Below are 19,646 nucleotides of genomic sequence, written 5' to 3'. Positions count from 1 at the left end.
TCCCAGTGTGTGTGTCTATGTCACACATGTCCTTTCCCTTCATGACTGACACACAGGCCAAACCGCTTGAATCTGGTGTGCACCTGATGGAGGCTATGGCCAGCCACGTCCAGTCCACATACTGAATTCCATCTGTGCCTGAATGAGGTCTACAAGACCCATCAACACTGTGAATCACTACATCAACACTTTCACTTCTCCATTTTCTACTTGATAAAGCAGCTAAAGGACATAACCTAACACGGATGTCAAGTTCATGAAAAAATTACCAACCCTGTAGGAACAATGAGGGAAACACTGTCAGGAATGCCCCGGTGGGTCAGTGGTTAGGACTTTGCACTTCCACCGCACGGGGCACAGGCTTAATCCCTGCTCCAGGAACTCAGATCCCACAAGCCTCTTGGTGAAGCCAAAAACAAACAAACAAAAATAGATGGAGACCCTGTCAAAATAGAACAGTCTTCTGGTGGGTGGCCCCGCTGCGCAGTGCTTACAACATCCCTCCATCAGCTGATGAGCAGCAATTGAAATTCACAAGGAACCAACACACAATAGACTTTCAAAAGTGCTTGGAAGTCCAAGCAAGGGTCAAGGACCACGGCAGGATGAGCTTGCCCTGGTGCTTTCCACATGGCACTGTCTTTATATGTAGGTCTCCATCCCCAGTCATGAATACGAGACTGTGAACTCTAGGTAACACTCATCAGAGAACTCAGTACGTGCTTAATAAATGTTCAAGACAGGGTGCCAGAGAGGGCCCCACAGGGTCAGGTTCTCCACAGTGAACACTCCCAAGAGGCCCTGTCACACAGGACACAGGGGTCCACGTGGTGTTCCCCATGTTGTGCAGTGGGCAGGCCCTATACACAGACCAGAGTGCCAGCTTGTCACAACCCGGAGATGCTGAGGAAGACAAGTGGGAGCCTAGAACCAGAAGGGGCTCTCTTTCCTGCTTCTGCCTTTGCCAGTTCCAGGAAATACATTTCTCTGGTCATTTCCCTTACCCCCAGGTCAGATGGAAGCTCTTAACACGGTCAGTGACCAGCTTGAACAATAGCAGGGGCTGTTCTGTTCCTGAATTCACGAACAATGGCCAGAGTATCTGGGCAGCTCAGAGAAATCACAAATAAAAAGACTTTTTTTTCCTCTTCTACTAAAGCAGAGCTTGCGGAGCGACATAATGGTCACTTCCTCTGCCAAGGAACTTGAGTAATGGTTTTCTGAATCTTTAAAACTGAGTCACTATTCTTTTAGAATGGGGAATGATTAATTATAAACACCCATTGGCAAGTATTGCCTGTCCCTGCCCTTCTTCAAAAAATACATATTTCTTCTCGAACCTGTGAACAACACTGTGTTAACTATGCTTTTGAAAGCATTCTGTGCTCGATCGTCACAATCAAATACTCAGAAAGCAAAGACCACAAGAAAATATACTTGCTACTGTCAGAGTGGGCAGTGGCACCCCTGCCTACCCTCCCACCCCTCTGCCTCCTGACCCAAATCTCTGAGTCAGTGCCTGTGACACTTGCAGGGCTGTGTGGGAGCCCCTGGGCATCTCTCTCTCTCTCTCTTTTTTTTTTTTTTGGCCATACTTCAAGGCTTGTAGGATCTCAGTTCCTCAACCAGGGATTGAACCCGGGCCAAGGCAGTGAAAGCCCAGAATCCTAACCACTAGGCCACCAGGAAACCCCCTCCTGAGCATCTCTTTGAAAAGGAAGAGGTGATAATCACAGAATACCCTCCTGGTACTTTCACTCACCTCCCCAAAGGATGGGATGAGAGGCAATTTCTTCCTCTTTCTTTCATCTTTCTGCATTTTTTCAATTTTCTGTAAGTTGTTTGTATTACTCTTATAATGAACATATATATATGTAAAACAAAGAGGCTACATAGCCTGGATCTGTCCAAGATATTATACCTAAAGAGGGTGGAAGTGGAGCAGAGTGCAGGGAACAGGGGTGGGGTGAGAGTGGGTTTTTCAGGACAAGCAGCTTCTGAGAGCTCGATCCAGGCCAGAGTGTACACACCCCACCCTTGCAGCTCTGCCCTCCCACCCTTGCAGCTCTGCGCTTTGTCACTTTTGCCACACGCTACATGCTTAGCCCTCAGCTGTGCTGGCCTCATCCCCTAGTGGACACAAGGTCACTATCCCTCCCCACGTGCCCTGTCTGCCTGCTCCCTGGAGTCTGCCAGGGCCCCTCCCTGAGGGGGAAGAGCCAGAGGAAGAGACACAGCGGGGAACAGTGAGGAGGGAGCCCCAGGTAAGGCGGAGCTCCCGAGAGCATCCCCTCCTGCTCCCCACAGATGGGTCCCAGACCTCCTCACGCTCTCACTCTGGGCGGTGAGGGCCCGGTTAGGAGAGCGGGGAGGGAGGGCTTGGCCCTGCACGCTCTGACATTCAGCACAGCACGCAATTTAACATCTGCCCTTGAGCAACTGCTCAGACATTTGAGCCAGGGTTGCAAGCTGATGCCTGTCCCCTCCTTAAGAATTCAAGAATTTTTTTTTTTCTGTGTCCCATCAAGTGAAAGGCCAGAAATCCTAATCCCAGAGACAGAACTGACAGTGAACACTTACTATGCGCTGACATTCTTCTCCACAAAACCCCATGGAGAACTCAAAACTGCCTATAACACAAACCACCCTAAGGTAAATGTCCCCAACATATTGAGAGAGCCAAGAGGGGGTGTTAAACCATTCCTAAAGGGAGGGACCAAAGGAAGAGAGTTTTGAGACACAAGCGGGAGTTTGATAAATGGAGCTACAGGGAATTTATTGTTGTTCAGTCACTAAGTCATGTCTGACTCTTCGCCACACCATGGCCTGCAGCACGCCAGACTCCTCTGTCCTCCACTAGCTCCTGGAGTTCACTCAAATTCATGTCCACTGGTCAGTGATGCTATCTCACCATCTCATCCTCTGTCACCCGCTTCTCCTGTCCTCAATCTTTCCCAGCATCAGGGTCTTTGTCTAATGAGTTGACTCCAAAGTACTGGAGCTTCAGCATCAGTCCTTCCAATGAATATTCAGCGTTGATTTCCTTTAGGATTGAATGGCTACAGCGAATGGCATTCTATACAGAGGGAACAGCATGGAAAGGCGTTAAGAAGTAAGACCTTAGGGAGAGCAGGTATCTGATGTCCTCCAAGGGGATCAGAGCTGACTCTTGCAGACAGAGCTATGTGTAGGCTCCCTGCCCACCACCTCCAACCCCAGCCTCCGGGACTGAAGCCAACAGTGCCGCCTGGCATAGGGGAAGCAGCCCTATGTTATCAGAAGAGCAAGTGCTATTCCTGGTCTTGCCACCTGGACTTGCAATGAGCCTTGGGCCTGTCACAGCCCCTGGTGGAGCCCTACTCACCGTCTCTGTGAGATGAGGATTCAGACCACAGTCTGGAGCTCCTTGCTGTCCCACCCTCCCTGTTCCTGCCATCTAGCATCTTATCACTCTGAATCACTAGCTCACAAAGGGCAGGAAGCATGTCTATGTCTGTTTATCTCAGACAATAGCCCAGCTTGAAAATACAATTAATCTGTGGGTTTATGACTCTAAGAGTCGATGACATTTGGAGAAGGACGATGGCCAGAGCATCCCAATGCTGTCAGACAAATGCACCTCCCTTATCCCTCAAGAGCCCTGGGGAGGAAAATTCCCTCAACCTCCTTCACCTCTCATTCCCTAAGGGGAAGAGAGTTTAGGTCCTGGTAACCTCTGACAACCAAAGCCACACCTCCCCTGGACCAGTGCTCATGCAACCCCACTCCCTGGGCCCCCCACCATGGCCAACAGCTCTCAAGCCTGGGAACTTCGCAGTACAGCCCTGGGAAGTGGGGCTCTTCCCCATCCAGGACCTGAGGTCGGATGCCAGAAACCCAGACAGCTTTGTTGTTTTTCCACTTCTACCCTTCTTCAAGTAAACTCGCAAATGTCAATAACCAGAGAAAAACACGCACACGGAGACACATATTTCTCAACTCCTTTGCAGCTTGTTGTTGCTCCTGCCAGCAAAAACAAGTTCAGCTTCCTGGCCCCATTTATGTAAGCCTTGGAGCCACTGCCACTGCCACCGCCGCCGACACAATTTAGCTCACGCCTGCTAATCCCACCGCCCCGGTTTCTGAGCAGGGACAGTTCTCCCAGCTGTCGGCCAGCCAGCTGGCAGCATAGAACGGCCTCCAGCCTCTGGGGCTTCAGGGACACAGGATCTCAGAAGGGGTCACAGAGGAACCATGGGGACCCCGTTAGGCAAGACCCTGACCTAGAAGGAGGCGCCTGCTGAGAAGTCTCCAGGAGGAAAAAACCATGGGCATCTAATGTCCAAAGAGAAACAGAAGCAGGATCTGGTCCCATGGGGCCTAGAACAAGTCCCCGATGTGCTCTATCCCCAGTCCCTGCACAGCCCCCTGCACAGCCCCCTGCCAAGCTTAGGACTGAAACCCATGTCCTGACTTCCCGAGTAATAATAACTATAATACTCAGCACTATCTACAGCGCTTAGCACATGCCAAGCTGCCAGGCGCTTTACCTAAGAGCCCTACCCTCCTAACATACCTTGCTGAGGAGGAGGCTGGTCCCTACTTCCGTGTAAGTTCAGAGAAGTTGAGGAACTGACCCGAATGCACACAACTAGTGAGGGAGGGAGTCTGCAATTGGTTCCAGGCGGGTCTGACCACAGTCACCCCACCCCCACTCCCTGGGGGTCCAGGTGCCTCCCTGCGCTCCAGCCCTGCCCCTCTTCTCTGGGCTGCCCACCCCCTTGCATCTCCCCTTCCTGATTTCTTCTCCTCTCTGCCTTCCCCAGGTGTTTCTGACCATCACAGAGGTTCCAGGAAGACAGCCCTGGGTTGAGCCCTAGGGTTGAGAGGTCTTGGGGGGGCGGTTGGGAGGGGAGTGAGCCTGCCCCCACATAGCCCTGCCACATTAATAGCCCCTGGGGGTCTCTCACTGGAAGCCAGGGCCCAAGCAGCAGCATGCCTGTGACAATTTATAGTTTAAAAGTGTCCCCCAGACCCCTAATCTCACGCTCTTACCAGATCACCCTCTCACTTTCTAAAACTCCCCAGAATGCCCTCCCCTGCCACGTAGGGCCATGTGGTCCCAGCCACCCCTTTCCCACAGACCCCTCCTCAGATTGCTGACTCCTGCCCTCCTCCCCCCTCTAATGTGTTTGTACTTCTGTACCTGCTTGTATTTGTCTTGTATTTGGCAGAGTCAGTATTTACCTTGGCGCGGTCTTGCCCTCTATCCTCACCACGGACCCTACATCTACTGATTGGAGAGAGGGCCTGGGAGGCTCCTCTGGACCATAAGAAGGTAACGATGGCTGCTGACTCAGAGACCAGCGCATGTGACCAGCTCCGCAGGAGAAAAACATTTAATTCTCCCCTGGCAGCATCACAAATAACAAGCTGGCCCCAGGCCCAGAAGGCCTGACCTGGGTCACTTCTCAGAGATTATAAGCTAATTAGAGGAAAAGATATCAAAGGAGAGCAAACAATCTAACTTCCCTCCCCCACCAAACCCCAAGAAGCAGATTGAAAAAAGAGTAAAGGCAAGACTCAGTAAGCCATGAAGAAGGGCACGTGGCTGCAGGTGGACTTGGGTCCAGAAAGGGGCTCGGCTGGGGCTACAGCCACAGAGGGCTGCTGAGCAGAGGGCCGCTCTCCTAGGGCTGTCAAGACCCTTAAAGGCGATTTAGCCAACCTGCCCATTTTTATAGATGAGGGCAACCAGGGCCCAGAAGTCACACAGCCAGTGTGTGGTGTAGCCAGAACTGGAAGCCTGGCTCATTATTGCCCCAAGTCCTTCCCAGGAGTACAGCAGCAAGGGTCCTATCATCTTGCCTCTGAACTCAGCCTGGGAGTCTAATCAGGAGCCTGGCCCCCTTCAGGGTCTGTTATTAAGTGTTTGTTGAAGCAGAGGGTGGATGGGGTGCAGCACACACCTGATACCTATTCCCCCACTCCCATCCCAAGCCACATCCATCACCACCCCTCCTACCACCTGCCCCAGCTTCCACTCCTCCACCCCTTTAGATATGAGGAAGCAAAGCTAAAGATTTGAGAAGTCACAAAGTGGAGGTGTGGTAGAGAGTGACTAGAAGGGACACAGGAGGGCCTGCAGGGGCTGGCCATACAGCTGGCTGGCGGTTATGTAGCTATGCTCAATTTGTGCAAATTCACTGGGCTGTTAGACTTATGCTGGGTACACTTTTCTGCATGCATCTATACTGCGGTACTCATTTTATAAAGCCCCAGAGTCCTCCTGTCATTCTTCCCCTCACCCCCACTGCCATGAGCAGACACACACACAAGCACACTCTGGTCCAGCTTCATGTCACCATGAAGCAAGCCGCTAGAATGGAAGAACAGGCACGTCTACCCTTAGTGAAACTGTGAAACCCAGATTCCAGCTCTTCTGCCCCCAGCCTGTTCCTCTCACAAATAAACCTCACCAGGCCCACCAGGTTTTGAGCTAGGGAGACTCAGCATTATAAATATGTCAATGCTCCCTAAGTTATCTCTAAATTTTACTTGATCCTAATAACCAACAGGACTCTTTTTTTTTTTTTTCTTGGAACTAGGGAAGCTGATTCTAGAGTTCAAACTGAAAAGCAAACAAGCAAAGATAGCCTGGACAATTTTGAAAAAGCAGAGAACTAAGAGGAGGGTTAGCCCTACAAAACTCTAAAGCATATTATAAAGCTATAGTGATGCGAACAGCGTGGCACCAGCGTATGAGCAGATGGACAAAATTAGAGACTAGAAAGTTCAGAAATAACAGGAACCACAAAGAGCTCAGCCTGCACCACTGAACTGTGCCCTTCAAATGGCTCAGATGGTGACTGTTATGCAATGCGTATCTTACCACAATTATTTTAAAATAGCTTAATTTGAGTGTTGACTATATACAGGTGCTATTCTAAGTATGCACATGGATGACCTACCTTGATCTTCTCAACAGCTTATCTTACAGGAGGCTGGTTACATAACTAATTTGGAGTCAGCCTAGACACAAACCCAGGCGATTAGGCCTCAGAATTTTTGAAATACTCAGTCTCCATCAGGCAGTATAAACCCAAGGATATACAGTAATTTGGTAGATTTTAAAGGTGACTTTTTAAAATCAATGAGGGAAAGATGGATTATTCAACAAACTACAAAAAAGGACATCAGGTAACAAGCAGGAGTCAAAAAGTTAGAGCCATACCTCACTACATGATAAATTTAAATGGATCAAACATTTAAATATTAAAATTATTAAAAGTACCAGGAAAAAAAAAAGAATCTTTTTTTTACACACACCCCCAAAAAGAATCTTTTAAAACAGTTTTGGCATAGGGAAGATCTTATTAAGCATGATACAACATTTAAAAGTCATAAAATAAATTGATAAACTCAACTACAATTTTTTAAAAATATGCATGGCAAAAACTAACCCCCACCAAAAAGTCAAAAGACAAATGACAAACTAGAGAAAAGTCTTCAAAACTCATATCATAGAGGACTAAATTCTTTATTAAGAGCTCCTGTAAACAAGAAAAAGACCTACAACCCAATTCTTTTTTTTAATGAGCAATGAATATGAACAGGAAGCTCATAGAAACAGGCTATGCAAATATCTCTTAAATAAGCAAAAACCTGTATAACCGCACTCAGATAAGATAAATGAAAATTAATTCCACATAGACACCATCTCAGGTTGATTACCAGTTTTCATCAGAGGTGTGGAGACAGGCATTCTCTCATTGCTACTGGGAGTATAAATTGGTGAAGCTTCCACTCTCACTCAAAAGCACAAACACACATGGCCTTCAACCCACAGATTCACCTTCGAGGAATTTATGCTGCCCATGTGCTTTCACTTAGGCAACACGATGGACATGCAAACTTACTCCTGGAAGCACTATCTGTAATGGCTAAGCCAGGAAACAAGCCCAGAGACGATGTCCATCAAAAGGAAACTGGCTAAAGAAATTCGGTGTGTCCATATAATGAAATACAAAAAAAAAAAAAAAAAAGAGGACGTTCTTTAGGGACTTCCCTGGTAGTCCAGTGGCTAAGACTCCGTGCTCCTGACACAGGGGGCCTGGGTTTGATCCCTGGTGAGGTAACTACATCCCATATGCAGCAGATAACCCATTCTGCAACTAGAGATTCCTCATGCCACAAGGAAGATTGAAGATCCTGTGTGCCATAACTAAAGCTCTGGTGCAGCCAAATAAATAAATAAAAATAAATTAAAATAAAATTAAAATAAAGAGGAAGTTCTTTATTTATCAAAATAAATGAACTTTTTCCTAGTCCATTGTCTAAAGTAGTTAAGAGGATTCAGACACACCCAAGTTCCAACCCTTGGACAGCCACTTACTACTTGTGTGACCTTGGGCTAGCTTCTCAACCTCCTTAGGCCTCACTTTTCCCATCCCCAAAATGGAAATAATAATAATGTGTGTTTATCTGTTAGTCACTCAGTCGCATCTGATTCTTTGCAACCCCATGGACTGTAGCCTGCCAAGCTCCTCTGTCCATGGAATTCTCCAGGCAAGAATACTGGAGAGGGTAGCCATTCCCTTCTCCAGGGGATCTTAACGACACAGAGACCGAACCCAGGTCTCCTGCATTGCAGGCAGATTATTCTCTGAGCCACTAGGGAAGCCCAATAATAATTATTTCTAAAGGTTGTTGTGAGAGTTGTATTAGATAACTAACGTTAAAAACTTAGCACTATTCTCAGAACATACCTAATCTCTCAAAAAACATGAGCAATTATAATTATTTTTCCCACTGCAATGGCGGGTCTTTCCCCTTTTCTATGAGAAAGTCTTCATACTATAGCCTCTCCCATCAAAATAGGCTCTTCAGATCAGTAACAGCAATCAAGCACCTGATTTTGTTTGTTTCGGCCTCAAGAAGTGTTGCTCTGTCTGTCTGAGCTTAGAGTGACTTGGCTTAAGGTTGGCTGATTTGGTAAGAGGGCAGTCTAGAGACAGGCCGGAACTGTCTGCCCCCTGAGATGTTTTCTCTCTCTCTGCTCTCCCAGCTGCCTTGCCTAGAGATACAGAAAGCTCATTTGTAGGGACATGGGATTATAAAACATTTCCCTGACCCAAAGTGGCATGAATGTATACCAGGGAGGAGGGGGTTATAGTGCAACGGCTTAAACACACAGGGCCTTAAGTGTTCTTCTTAAAAGTACTGAAGAAGGACACTCCTGGGGCGAAATCAGAGCTGTCTCTGCCACATCAGTGTGTATGGAGTTGGTAAGTCTCTGAGAATACTGAGAAAAGAAACGATGCCCTTGATGTCTCCGAGCTTTGAGAAGGGTGGGAGCTGTGGGCGACCCGTGATACGGTGGAAAGAGCAAGGTTCGGCGCAAAGTCTGTTATTTCCTTGCTGTGCCATCTTGAGTGAGTTTCTTAACCTCTCTGAGCCTCGGTTTCCTTTCGCCTACTCAAGGACACTGCCTCAGCAATTCTCTGTCAATGTTTGGTCTCTACTAGATTATTTTCATCAGTACAAACAGGATGAGATTTCAGTCATCTTTTTAAAAAGTCTTTTCATGACCCCACGTCTCCAGCCAACGAACATTCCATTTCTTTCCTCCTCTTTACAGGTAAAACCCTCAGGAGAGTGGCCTCCACTTGCTGGCTCCTGTTTCCTCCTGTTCTCTTTCTAGCCCACTCCTGTCAGCCTTAGGCCTCCACCATTTTGCCCAAATGCCTCACAGCAAGGCAAGGTCACCAACGGCCTGAGGGTGGCTACGCGCCCTGGTCAGGCTGTCTTCTTGCTCTCTCAGCGTCTGACACCACTGAACTGTTCCCAGCTCTTGACGCACTGTCCTCGCTGCGTTTTCAGGACAACTCTCCTGGTTCCCCTCCTGCTTCCCTGGGCTCATCGTCTGTCTCCTCCTCCCTCTTCCAGGTCAGAGTGCCCCAGGGCTCCGCCCAGGACCTCTTCGCTTCTCCATCTACATTCTCACCCTCTGTGATCTCAGCCATGCTCAAGACTCAACAGAACCTCTTTCGTCCGCCGACTCCCAAATTCATACCTCAAACTCAGTCTGCATCCCCAAACTCTGGACTTCTGTACCCAGCACCTCAGCGTCTTCTCTCCATTGTCTAAAAGACAGTTCAGTTTCGACATGTCTAAAACCAACTTTCTGATCTCCTCCCCACCCCCCGACAAAACCCGTGGTCCGACAGCCCACCCTCTCTATGCCAGGCACCAAGACCCCTCTCACACACAGTTGCTGTGAAGAGTAAGTGAGATCATAGACGCAGAGAGCTTAGCACAGTTCGGTGTACAGTCAGCATCCAGGATGGTGGCAGCTGCTGTTAACCTCAGGGTAGAGAGGCAGGGAAGCTGGGAGGTGGAGGGAAGCTGAACGAAGGAACTGGGAGACAGCCTGGCTGGAAGTCAGGCCAAACTCAGGACCGTGCCAGAAAAGTCCCCGACTCTACCAGAGATTTTGGACCTTTTTGGATCTCAAGTGCAGAAGAGAGTAAAGCACACAGATGACCCCAAAGAAACTCCCCGGCTTCACCAAACAGAGTCTGAGAGTTAAAAGCCTCTTTTTGTGCTATCTTACAACTCCGGTCCTCAAGGACTCTCTTCCAAAGACGTAACACCTCAGTGACAATTAAGGACAGGACATCTAGAACCTCCCTGTCCACCTGGAGTCTAAAGAGCTGATGACCCAGGCTTGGCTTCCCCAGAGACAAACCCAAACTTCACCAGGGCAGGGGGCATCCAAGTGTCCCGACAGAGCCCTCTGCTCCAGAACTCGACAGGCCCTCAGGTAGGACCAGATTGTTAAAGAGGAGGCAGGAATTTGCCTGCACAAGTTGGAAGTATCAAGAATCCCTCAATATTTTTAGATTTCCTCAGACTTTCATTCCAACCTCATCTTCGTGGTGAGACCTTCCCCAGCTTCCCCTCAAAAAGATCAGTTCCACATCCTTCTTAATTTGTACACATGGTTCCTATCTCCATCCCCTGCTTTGTTTTTCCTCCTTGAGTGTGTGTCTGTGTCTGTGTGTGTCTGTGTGTGCGCGCACGCTTAGTTGCTCAGTGTGTCTGACTCTTTGCAACCCATGGATTGTGTGTGGCCCTCTGTCCATGGGATTCTCCAGGCAAGAATACTAGAGTGGGTTGCCATGCCCTCCTGCAGGGGATCTTTCTGACCAAGGAATCAAATCTGTGTTTCTCTTGCATTGCAGGCATATTCTTTACCATCTGAGCCACCAGGGAAGCCCTTTCCTCCTAAGCACTAGTATCATACTATATATTTAATTTACATCCCTAATAGAATGAAGCCCCAGTGAGCCCAGGAATTTTGTCTGTTTGGCTCACTGCTGTATCCACAGCTCTTAGAATAGTGCCTGGAACATCAGAGGAGCTCAAAATGTTTTTTTCAGATGAATACATTATTGGCTACATGTATTTAAGCACTCGCTCTGTGTTAGAGATCTCATTATGTGCTCTGAGTAGTACCTTACTTAGCACATTTCAGCTTCATAACCACCCTATGAGGTAGTATATTATTTCTATTTTCCAGATGAGGACAGCAAATCTCTGAGATGGTAAAAATCCCTTGCTGAAGCTCACATTATTCTCCATGGCAGCGCTGGGCAGAGATCAGTCTGGCTCCAAAACCTTAACCATTAACTGTTCAAGATGAGCTGTGTTCATATGGAAAGAAGGTCCAGAGTGGGATAAAAAGCAACAGAAAATCTCTGGAAGAAACTGCTTGGCACTCAAGACCAAGCGCTGTCCAGTAGAACTTTCTGCAATTATCAAAATGCTCTGTACTTTTGCTGTCCAATATGGTAGCCAAGTGTGACTAGTGCAATGAAAGAACTACATTTTAAATTTGATTTCATTCTAATTAATTCAAATTCAAGCAGCCCTACTTAGTAAGTGGCTACCATATTAGAGAGAACAAATCTAGATCTTTAAGCCTCACCTGGAAAAGCCCAGATTCAGTGATAGGAATGCTCTGGCTCACTGGGTGGGCTGGTAGCAGGCAAGGCTGGTGGGGTTGGAGAACCAGAGGGGAAGTGAAGCAACTGGACCAGCTTTGTGTAATCCTTCCAAACACCCTGTAAGGGGAGGATTTGTTAACCCAGTCCACAGGCCAAGCCACAGAGGGTCAGAGATGTGATGTGCCTGCTGCCTCGGGATCTTGGTCCACCCCGCTCCCCCAACAACTTGGTCCTTGAGTAGCAGGCACCAAGCAGGACAGGACAGAGGGTTTCCTCAGTCCCTCCTAGGGATTCACCCCTGACCATTTTTAAACTCCTTTTAGGCAGTCTTTAGGTGGTGACTGTATAGTCCATGGGGTCATAAAGAGTCGGACATGACTGAGCAACTTTCACTTCACTTCACTTCACTGAGTGGCTGATTCCAGGGCTTCACAGGATTCATAACCGTTTTCGGCAGTGAGTAAACAAGTGAAAACAAGTGAAAGTGTTCATTGCTCAGTTGTGTCCCACTTTTTGAGATCCCACGGACTGTAGTCCACCAGACTCCTCTGTCCATGGGATTCTCCAGGCAAGAATATTGGATTAGTTAGCCATTCCCTTCTCCAGGGGATCTTCTCAACCCAGAATCAAACCTGGACCTCCTGCATTGCAGGCAGATTCTTTACCATCTGGGCCAGAGTCAACAAGAGGCGGGCTTCCCTGGTGGCTCTGCCGGTAAAGAATCTGCCTGCAATGTGAGAGACACAGGTTTGATCCCTGGGTTGGGAAGATCCCCTGGAGGAGGGCATGGCAACCCACTCCAGTATTCTTGCCTGGAGAGTCCCCGTGGACCCGAGGAGCCTGGCAGACTGCATGCAGTCCATGGGGTCGCAAAGAGCCAGACACAACTGAGCAACTAAGCGCACACAGCACAGTGGGACGTAGAGCTAAAGCAGGAGGGGTTTCTGGCAACTGGAAGCTAGAAGCACGGAAGGCCTGCCTCAAGTTCTTCATCGCACCGTTTAGCCAGTTATCCTCAAATTTGTGAATCACAAGTGGTAATTGTTGAAAAGGACATTTCCTGAGCCTTACTTCCAAATATTTCTCTTCAGTAAATCTGGGGCAGGGGCCAAGGATCAGCATTCTTGTCAAGTACCCATCCCCCACTCCCAGGGCACCCAGGCAGGTACACACACACAGACACACACACCAATGTTTATTCAAATAGACCCAGAATGAGCCTTTTGAGAAATATTGATTTAGGGTGAGACTAGGAACTAAAGAGCCTCTTGATGAAAGTGAAAGAGGAGAGTGAAAAAGTTGGCTTAAAACCCAACATACAGAAGACTAAGATCATGGCATCCGGTCCCATCACTTCATGGCAAATAGCTGGGGTAACAATGGAAACAGTGACAGACTTTATTTTGGGGGGCTCCAAAATCACTGCAGATGAGGATGCAGCCATGAATTAAAAGACGCTTGCTCCTTGGAAGAAAAGTTATGACCAAACTAGATAGTATATTAAAAAGTAGAGACATTACTTTGCCAACAAAGGTCTGTCTAGTCAAAGCTATGGTTTTCCAGTAGTGATGTATGGATATGACAGGTGGAGTATAAAGAAAGCTCAGTGCTGAAGAATTGATGCGTTTGAACTGTGGTGTTGGAGAAAACTCTTGAGAGTCCCTTGGACTGCAAGGAGATCCAACCAGTCCATCCTAAAGGAAATCAGTCCTGAATATTCATTGAAAGGACTGATGCTGAAGCTGAAACTCCAATACTTTGGCCACCTGATGCGAAGAACTGACTCACTGGAAAAAACCCTGATGCTGGGAAAGATTGAAGGCAGGAGGAGAAGGGTTGGATGGTGTCACCAACTCAATGGAGATGAGTTTGAGTAAGCTCCGGGAGTTGGTGACGGACAGGGAAGCCTGGCGTGCTGCAGACCATGGGGTCACAAAGAGTCGGGCACGACTGAGTGGTTGAACTGAACTGACTGAGGAATGCAGGTAGGGACTGGAACTGAAAGAGGTTGCCCTGAAGGGAAGTTTAGAGGTTAAGATAGGACTTTGAGATTTAAAGGTGTAGGTGTTTGTTTTGTGCACCGTCTTGCAATACAGAAGGCGAGAGGAACCTCAGTCACAGATGTCCAGGCCTTCCACACCTGACACCTACGTCCCAGCTAGTCCAGGCCCCTAGACAGCAGTTCACTTGCGCAGCCCTGCCAGCTCTCGGATGTGTGGGCAGCGGCTGATCCCAAGGAAAACACGCCTCCTGGCTATAAGGGCCCACAGCCAGGAGAGTCAGCGGATTTCCCCTCTAAACCAACTCCAGCCTCTGCTACTCAGCTCGGCCCCTCACTTCTCCAAAGCAAGATATCTCACAGTCATTTGCTCCATGCTTCCTGTACAATGTCTTTATTTTTGCTCTCAAGTTTGTGGGTTGAGTTCTGTGTGGGTGTGGGAGGGGAGCTGGGTATTTTCTACCTCTCTGCATGTTCCTTCTGAACTGGGAGGGCTTTCACTTCCTCCCCAAACTCTCAGTTCTGCCTTTTTCACAAGGCTGTCCAGGCCTTTAGACCACCTTGCCCAACCAACCTGAGCACCAGGAAAACGGAGAACTGACTGCAACCGCCCTGGCAGTGCTCTATAGCCACTTAGGAGAAAAAGGAAGCAACAGCTACAGCAGTAACCTCCCTGGGGCAGGTGCCCTGGGGGGTGGTGTGAGTAGCAACAGAGGCAGGCAGGGAAGGCTTGCTCCCTGCTGGGTGCCCCAGGCCTCAACCCTGCCTTGCCTCTCTCTGATAGAACACCGGGCAGACCCAGGCCTCTCCTTCCCTTGGCCTCCTCTGACCAGCACTTGGTCAGCCAGGGGTGATGGCCAGGTTGTCCTCGAGACATCCCCAGCTCTGCTTGCCAGGCTAGTTCTCCATTTGGAGGTCTTAGGGGTCTACCACATCCGAGCACAGCGCCTTGGAGGGGTGGGCCTCCACCAAGCCGGCCTGAAAACTTTCCGACCCAACCTCTCTAAATGCTGGCCTCCTCTCTGGAACAAAGTATTACTCAGATCCAGCAGAGAATGTGTGTAAAGCACAGGAGGCCTTCCACAGCCCCTGTTACCGGTTGGGGTTATAAACATGTGCTGTGAAAAGGAATCCCTTTTCTTTCCTCCTTGAAGCACAACGATCACAACCATTCAGAAGGCAAAAGGAGCTGCAGGCACACCAGCCCCTGGTTCTCTCCAGCAGGGAAGAACGTTTGAAGGTGTTCACCCAGGGCAGGGGCACAATGCGGTCTAGCAGTGGAAGCCAGAGTCACCGGCCGCCAGCCATCTATTCCCAGAAGCCTGCCGGCTGCCCCCTTGGGTTTCCACTGTGGCCTCAAAGAAGCCTTCAGACCCTAAAATAGACCTCTGGGGAAAGGGTCCTCCAGAAGAGAACCTTAGACGCGCTGCAGGGCATGCCGCCAGAGGCCAGAGAGAGGACTCGGTCAGCGGCACGTTACAGTCCACAGGAGCAAGAAGCGCCCTGTGCCCTCTGCCTCACCCCTCCTTCTCTCGTCTGAAAGTGGAGTCCAGTGTGTGCCAGTCTCAAGACATCTCAACCCCCTGGCCAAACCTCCTTACTTGGCTTCAATTCCCAGATCTGAGGCACAGGGCTTGCTAGAGCCGGTGTCTGCCTAAGCAAGTGCAGGCAGCGAACGGCAGGAAGGTCCGTGATTCAGAGCCCATGATGTCACTCCCTTCACAGTCAGGGCACTGTCATCCACACATCAACCCGGGGTCCGAGGGGAGAACCAGGCGGGATGCCTTCTCCAAAAGCTGAGGGGCAAAGGCGACGCTGGCATAAAGGACGCCCGGGGCAGGAATTCCACTCCGCTAGGGCATCTCCTTTTAAAGTAACCCAGGACGCCGTTGTGTAAGGACTCCTGGGGGCACTGGGAAGGAGACCCGAGGATCGGGTTGCTGAGAATACACCACGTCCTGTACGAGGATCGCAGAGAGCTTACCGGAGGCAGAGAAGTCAACGGGGAGAGCGCGCCGGGCCGAAGCAGCAGGACGCAGCAAGGGGGCGCGCGAGCGAGCGCCCGCGGGGGGACAGCTCGGGGAGCCCGGGGCCGCACCTTGTGCCGCGGAGACCCCAGCTAGCCCGGGACAGGAGGAGCCGTCACCGCCCCCTGCCTCCCGCCGCCGCCCAGCGTCTGCCGCAGCCACCTCGGTTCCCCCACCCGCCGGCTGCCCCAGCCCTCCGGAAGCGCCCGAAGCCCTTACCCGGCGCGGGGCAGCCCTCCAAGGCCAGCGCCGTCCCGGACGCGGCGAGGAGGGCGGTCAGCAGCGCGCAGCGGACGGCCAGCATGCTTCCTCCTCGGCTAATGCCCCATGTTCCCAGAGAGGCGGGCGGGCGGGCCGGCGGGCTGGCCGGGAGCCGACGGCTGGGGCGGGGCAGCGGGCGGGCGGGCGGGCGGAGGGCAGCCCCCATCCCCGAGGGGCCCGCGCTCCGCACGCACGGCGAGTCCCCGAGCCCTGCGCCGCTCTCGGCTCGGCTCCCTCTGGCCGAGCTCAGTGTCAGTGCGACTTCCCACTTGCACATGACTCAGAACCGCGGACGGTCCCGACAAGGCAGGAAAACATTTGAGGAACTCGCCCTGGAGCTGTCTCTCGGCTGTCCCAGGGTGCTGTTACGAAAGTCGAGGAGGATGGCGCAACAGCCCCGCGCACCGGCCGAGCGGAGGGGGTGGCTTCCTGCCGCCGCGCCGCACCTGAACCCCGCGGGGGCGAGCTCGGCCGGGGACCCTCCCCCTACTTCTGTTGATCAGAGCAGGGGAATTAGACACCACTGGCTCGGTTTTGATTTTTGGTTTCGTGACCAGGATTACTGTGTGAAAGGAGCACCTGGAGAGCGCTGGAGGAGGCGATGTGCCTCTTACAGTTACAGTAAAGCAGGGCTTGGCAGCCCTTTCTGCCCCTCTGAACCACCTGGGCGCCCTTAAAACCATCAGTGTCTGGTTCCCACACCCAGAGATTCTGATTTAATGGATCTGGGCTGAGGCATCGGGAGACTCACTGCAGTAAAGGTGCATTCTTTCCCCGTGCCCGTCTGTCCCCCGCAGTACTGGCAAGGAAAAGTTTTGGGCTTTGGAAGAGGATTGAGACCTGGGTTCCCATCCAGACCTCCACCTACTGTGTCTGTGACTACAATTCCCTTGAGTTTCTGTTTCCTCGCCTGTCAGATATAAGGAAGTCTGTCAGGATAGTTATGAAGACACTGTGGCTGTGGTTGTGATCTATGCACCTGACACAGAGTCCAGGTGGAAGGTGTCAAAACGTGTGTATCCGCCCTCCCCATCTGACAGACAGAAACTGGAACTCAGCTTTTCAGAAGCAACCACAAACACCTCTTGAAAGAGCCCACCAAGGTTCCCCAAGGAGCCTGAAGCTGGCAGGGTGGCCTCACGGCTGAGTTTGGAGGGAATGAAAAGTGCTGAAACAAGGTCTAGGCTGAGGAGTTTCTGGCAGGGCAGCTGCTAATTAGAATGTGCTTTTCCATTTGGGCTTCCCTGGTGGGTCAGAGACTAAAGCAGCTGCCTGCAATGCGGGAGACCCGGGTTCGATCCCTCGGTCGGGAAGATCCCTGGAGAAGGAAATGGCAACCCACTCCAGTATTCTTGCCTGGAGAATCCCATGGACCGAGGAGCCTGGTGGGCTACAGTCCACGGGGTCGCAAAGAGTCGGACACGACTGAGCTACTTCACTTTCACCTTCCATTTGGGCTTTAGGCAGATCCGAACCAGCATCCAGGTTCCTGGGATAACATAATGGGTGTGGCCCGATGGAAGCCCAGGTAGATGGGACCTGGACTGAAGAAACACAGCTTCTGAAACACAGAGCTCAGACCCAGGGGCCTCTGTGTTTCTCTTTGGGAACCACCCATCAGCAGTGCCTGGAAGGACCAGACACGTGCCCTGACCCCACCCCTGACCTGATAGAGGCTAGTTCGGAGGGCTTGCTTTGGCCACACCCGCAGAGGGGGAAAAAGCATGTTGGAAGCTAAATATTTTTTACCACAAGCTCTCTCTCCTGATATTTACTTATTAAAAAAAAAATACTTCTCTTTTTAAATTTATTTAATTGTGTCAAGTCTTGGTTGCAGCATGGGGATCCAGTTCCCTGACTAGGGATGAACCTAGGCCCCCTGCATTGAGAATGCAGAGTCTTAGCCACTGGACCACCAGAGAAGTCCCCTCTCCTGATATTTAAAATAGGGTTGCAGGGAGCAGTTCCCACTATGGTTGCCCCCTTCCCCCGCCCGCTCTTTGTGGCAGACCTGAAAAAAAATCAAAGGGGACTGAAACCAGAAGTCTTCAGAAAGCCCTCTGTGTTAAAGCTCAAGAATGGGTGTGTCAGACCCCACTTAGGTCCTGCATCAAAGTGGGCTGCCCTGTCTAATTCACCAGCTGGAGCCTGTGTTCCAGAGTCGGATCAAGCTCCCATCTCAGTTCTGCCATTTGCTGATTGTGTGACTAAGAGCAAGCTACTTAACCTCTCAGAGCCTCCGTTTCCTGATTTGTATGATGAGAGCAACAATAAAAGAAAGATCGGGCCTATCTCTATCTTCTCAGCCTCATTTTCTGCATCTCCAAGCTTGAATATAATTCTGTCTCTACAGTGTTCTATATGCTTTCTCATCTCCACACCTTTGTTCAAGCTGTACTTTCTGCCAGAAATTCCCCTGGAAAACTGAAATATCGCCTGCCATATCAGTAAACAAAGGATGTTACAGCCATCAAGAATCACCCTGCCAACCGGATGATGAACGCTGAGGGAACTCAGGATGGAGACAAATGGGCTGCCCACTGCCAAGTCCATACAATGGTCAGCTAGATGCAGCCACCCCTCAACTGGTACTCCCTGAGGAGACTCGGGATGAGAAAGCACAGGATACTGGCCCCGGGTAGTTGAGGCATATAACAAAGGAATGATTGCAGTGAGATCCGACTCTTACATCTTCCCTTAACTTGAGGAATCTGGTTTCTTTTAACAGTAATCTTTTGATGTTCTGACTACCCAATCTTTTGTTGCAAAAATGCCTGTATATCCTGGTTTCCCTCTTGCTTCTTTGGAGCAGTCTCAGATTTATGTGAGATGCTGTCTTGAAGTCCCAAGAATGTCCACCGAATAAAATACAACTCTCAACTTTTAGGTTGTGCTTTTTTTTTCGGTCAACACCCTCCTTTGTCCTACACCCTACTCACCCTTCAGATGTAGCTACTGAGCCCTCCTTCAACTACTGCACCCTGAATGCCTAGAGTCTTTGTTCCCCCACAAGAGAAGCCACCACAAGGCAGCAAAGTGTAACCCCCACTTGTCCCAAGTACAGCAACGAAGACCTAGCACAGCCCCCCAAAAAAGTTAAATTTAAAAAATAAAAAGACTTAGTTGGGATGTCTTTTCCAGGAAGGTGACTTCTTCTCTGGAATCCTATCATCCAGGAGGTCAGATTAGGTGGCTTGTCTCTGTGCTGTCTCAGAACTCCGTGCTGGCCTTCCCTGGTGGCTCAGTGGTAAAGAATCCACCTGCCAATGCAGGTGACCATCCCTGATCCAGAAGATCCCACATGCTGCAGAGCAACAAAGCCAGCGCATCACAACAATTGAGCCTGTGCTCTAGACCCTGAGAACTGCA

The 19,646-nt window shown here is 50.2% G+C and overlaps 1 protein-coding gene across 1 annotated transcript in view; it reads right to left on the bottom strand.

Moving 5' to 3' along the window:
- IL6R (interleukin 6 receptor) overlaps window positions 1-19,151 on the bottom strand; it is a 54,903-nt gene extending 35,752 nt beyond the window's left edge. Inside the window, exon 1 of the mRNA XM_069543476.1 lies at window positions 16,236-19,151. Coding sequence (XP_069399577.1) covers window positions 16,236-16,554 — 319 coding nt within the window. The 5' untranslated portion in view covers window positions 16,555-19,151. The remainder of the gene's footprint in view (window positions 1-16,235) is intronic.
- Between the last annotated feature and the right edge of the window lie 495 nt (window positions 19,152-19,646).

The sequence above is a fragment of the Ovis canadensis genome, chromosome 1, assembly GCF_042477335.2.
Source record: "Ovis canadensis isolate MfBH-ARS-UI-01 breed Bighorn chromosome 1, ARS-UI_OviCan_v2, whole genome shotgun sequence".
Lineage (NCBI taxonomy): Eukaryota > Metazoa > Chordata > Mammalia > Artiodactyla > Bovidae > Ovis > Ovis canadensis.
Note: the sequence above shows the minus strand (reverse complement) of the source record. Positions and strands in the feature narration are given on the sequence as shown.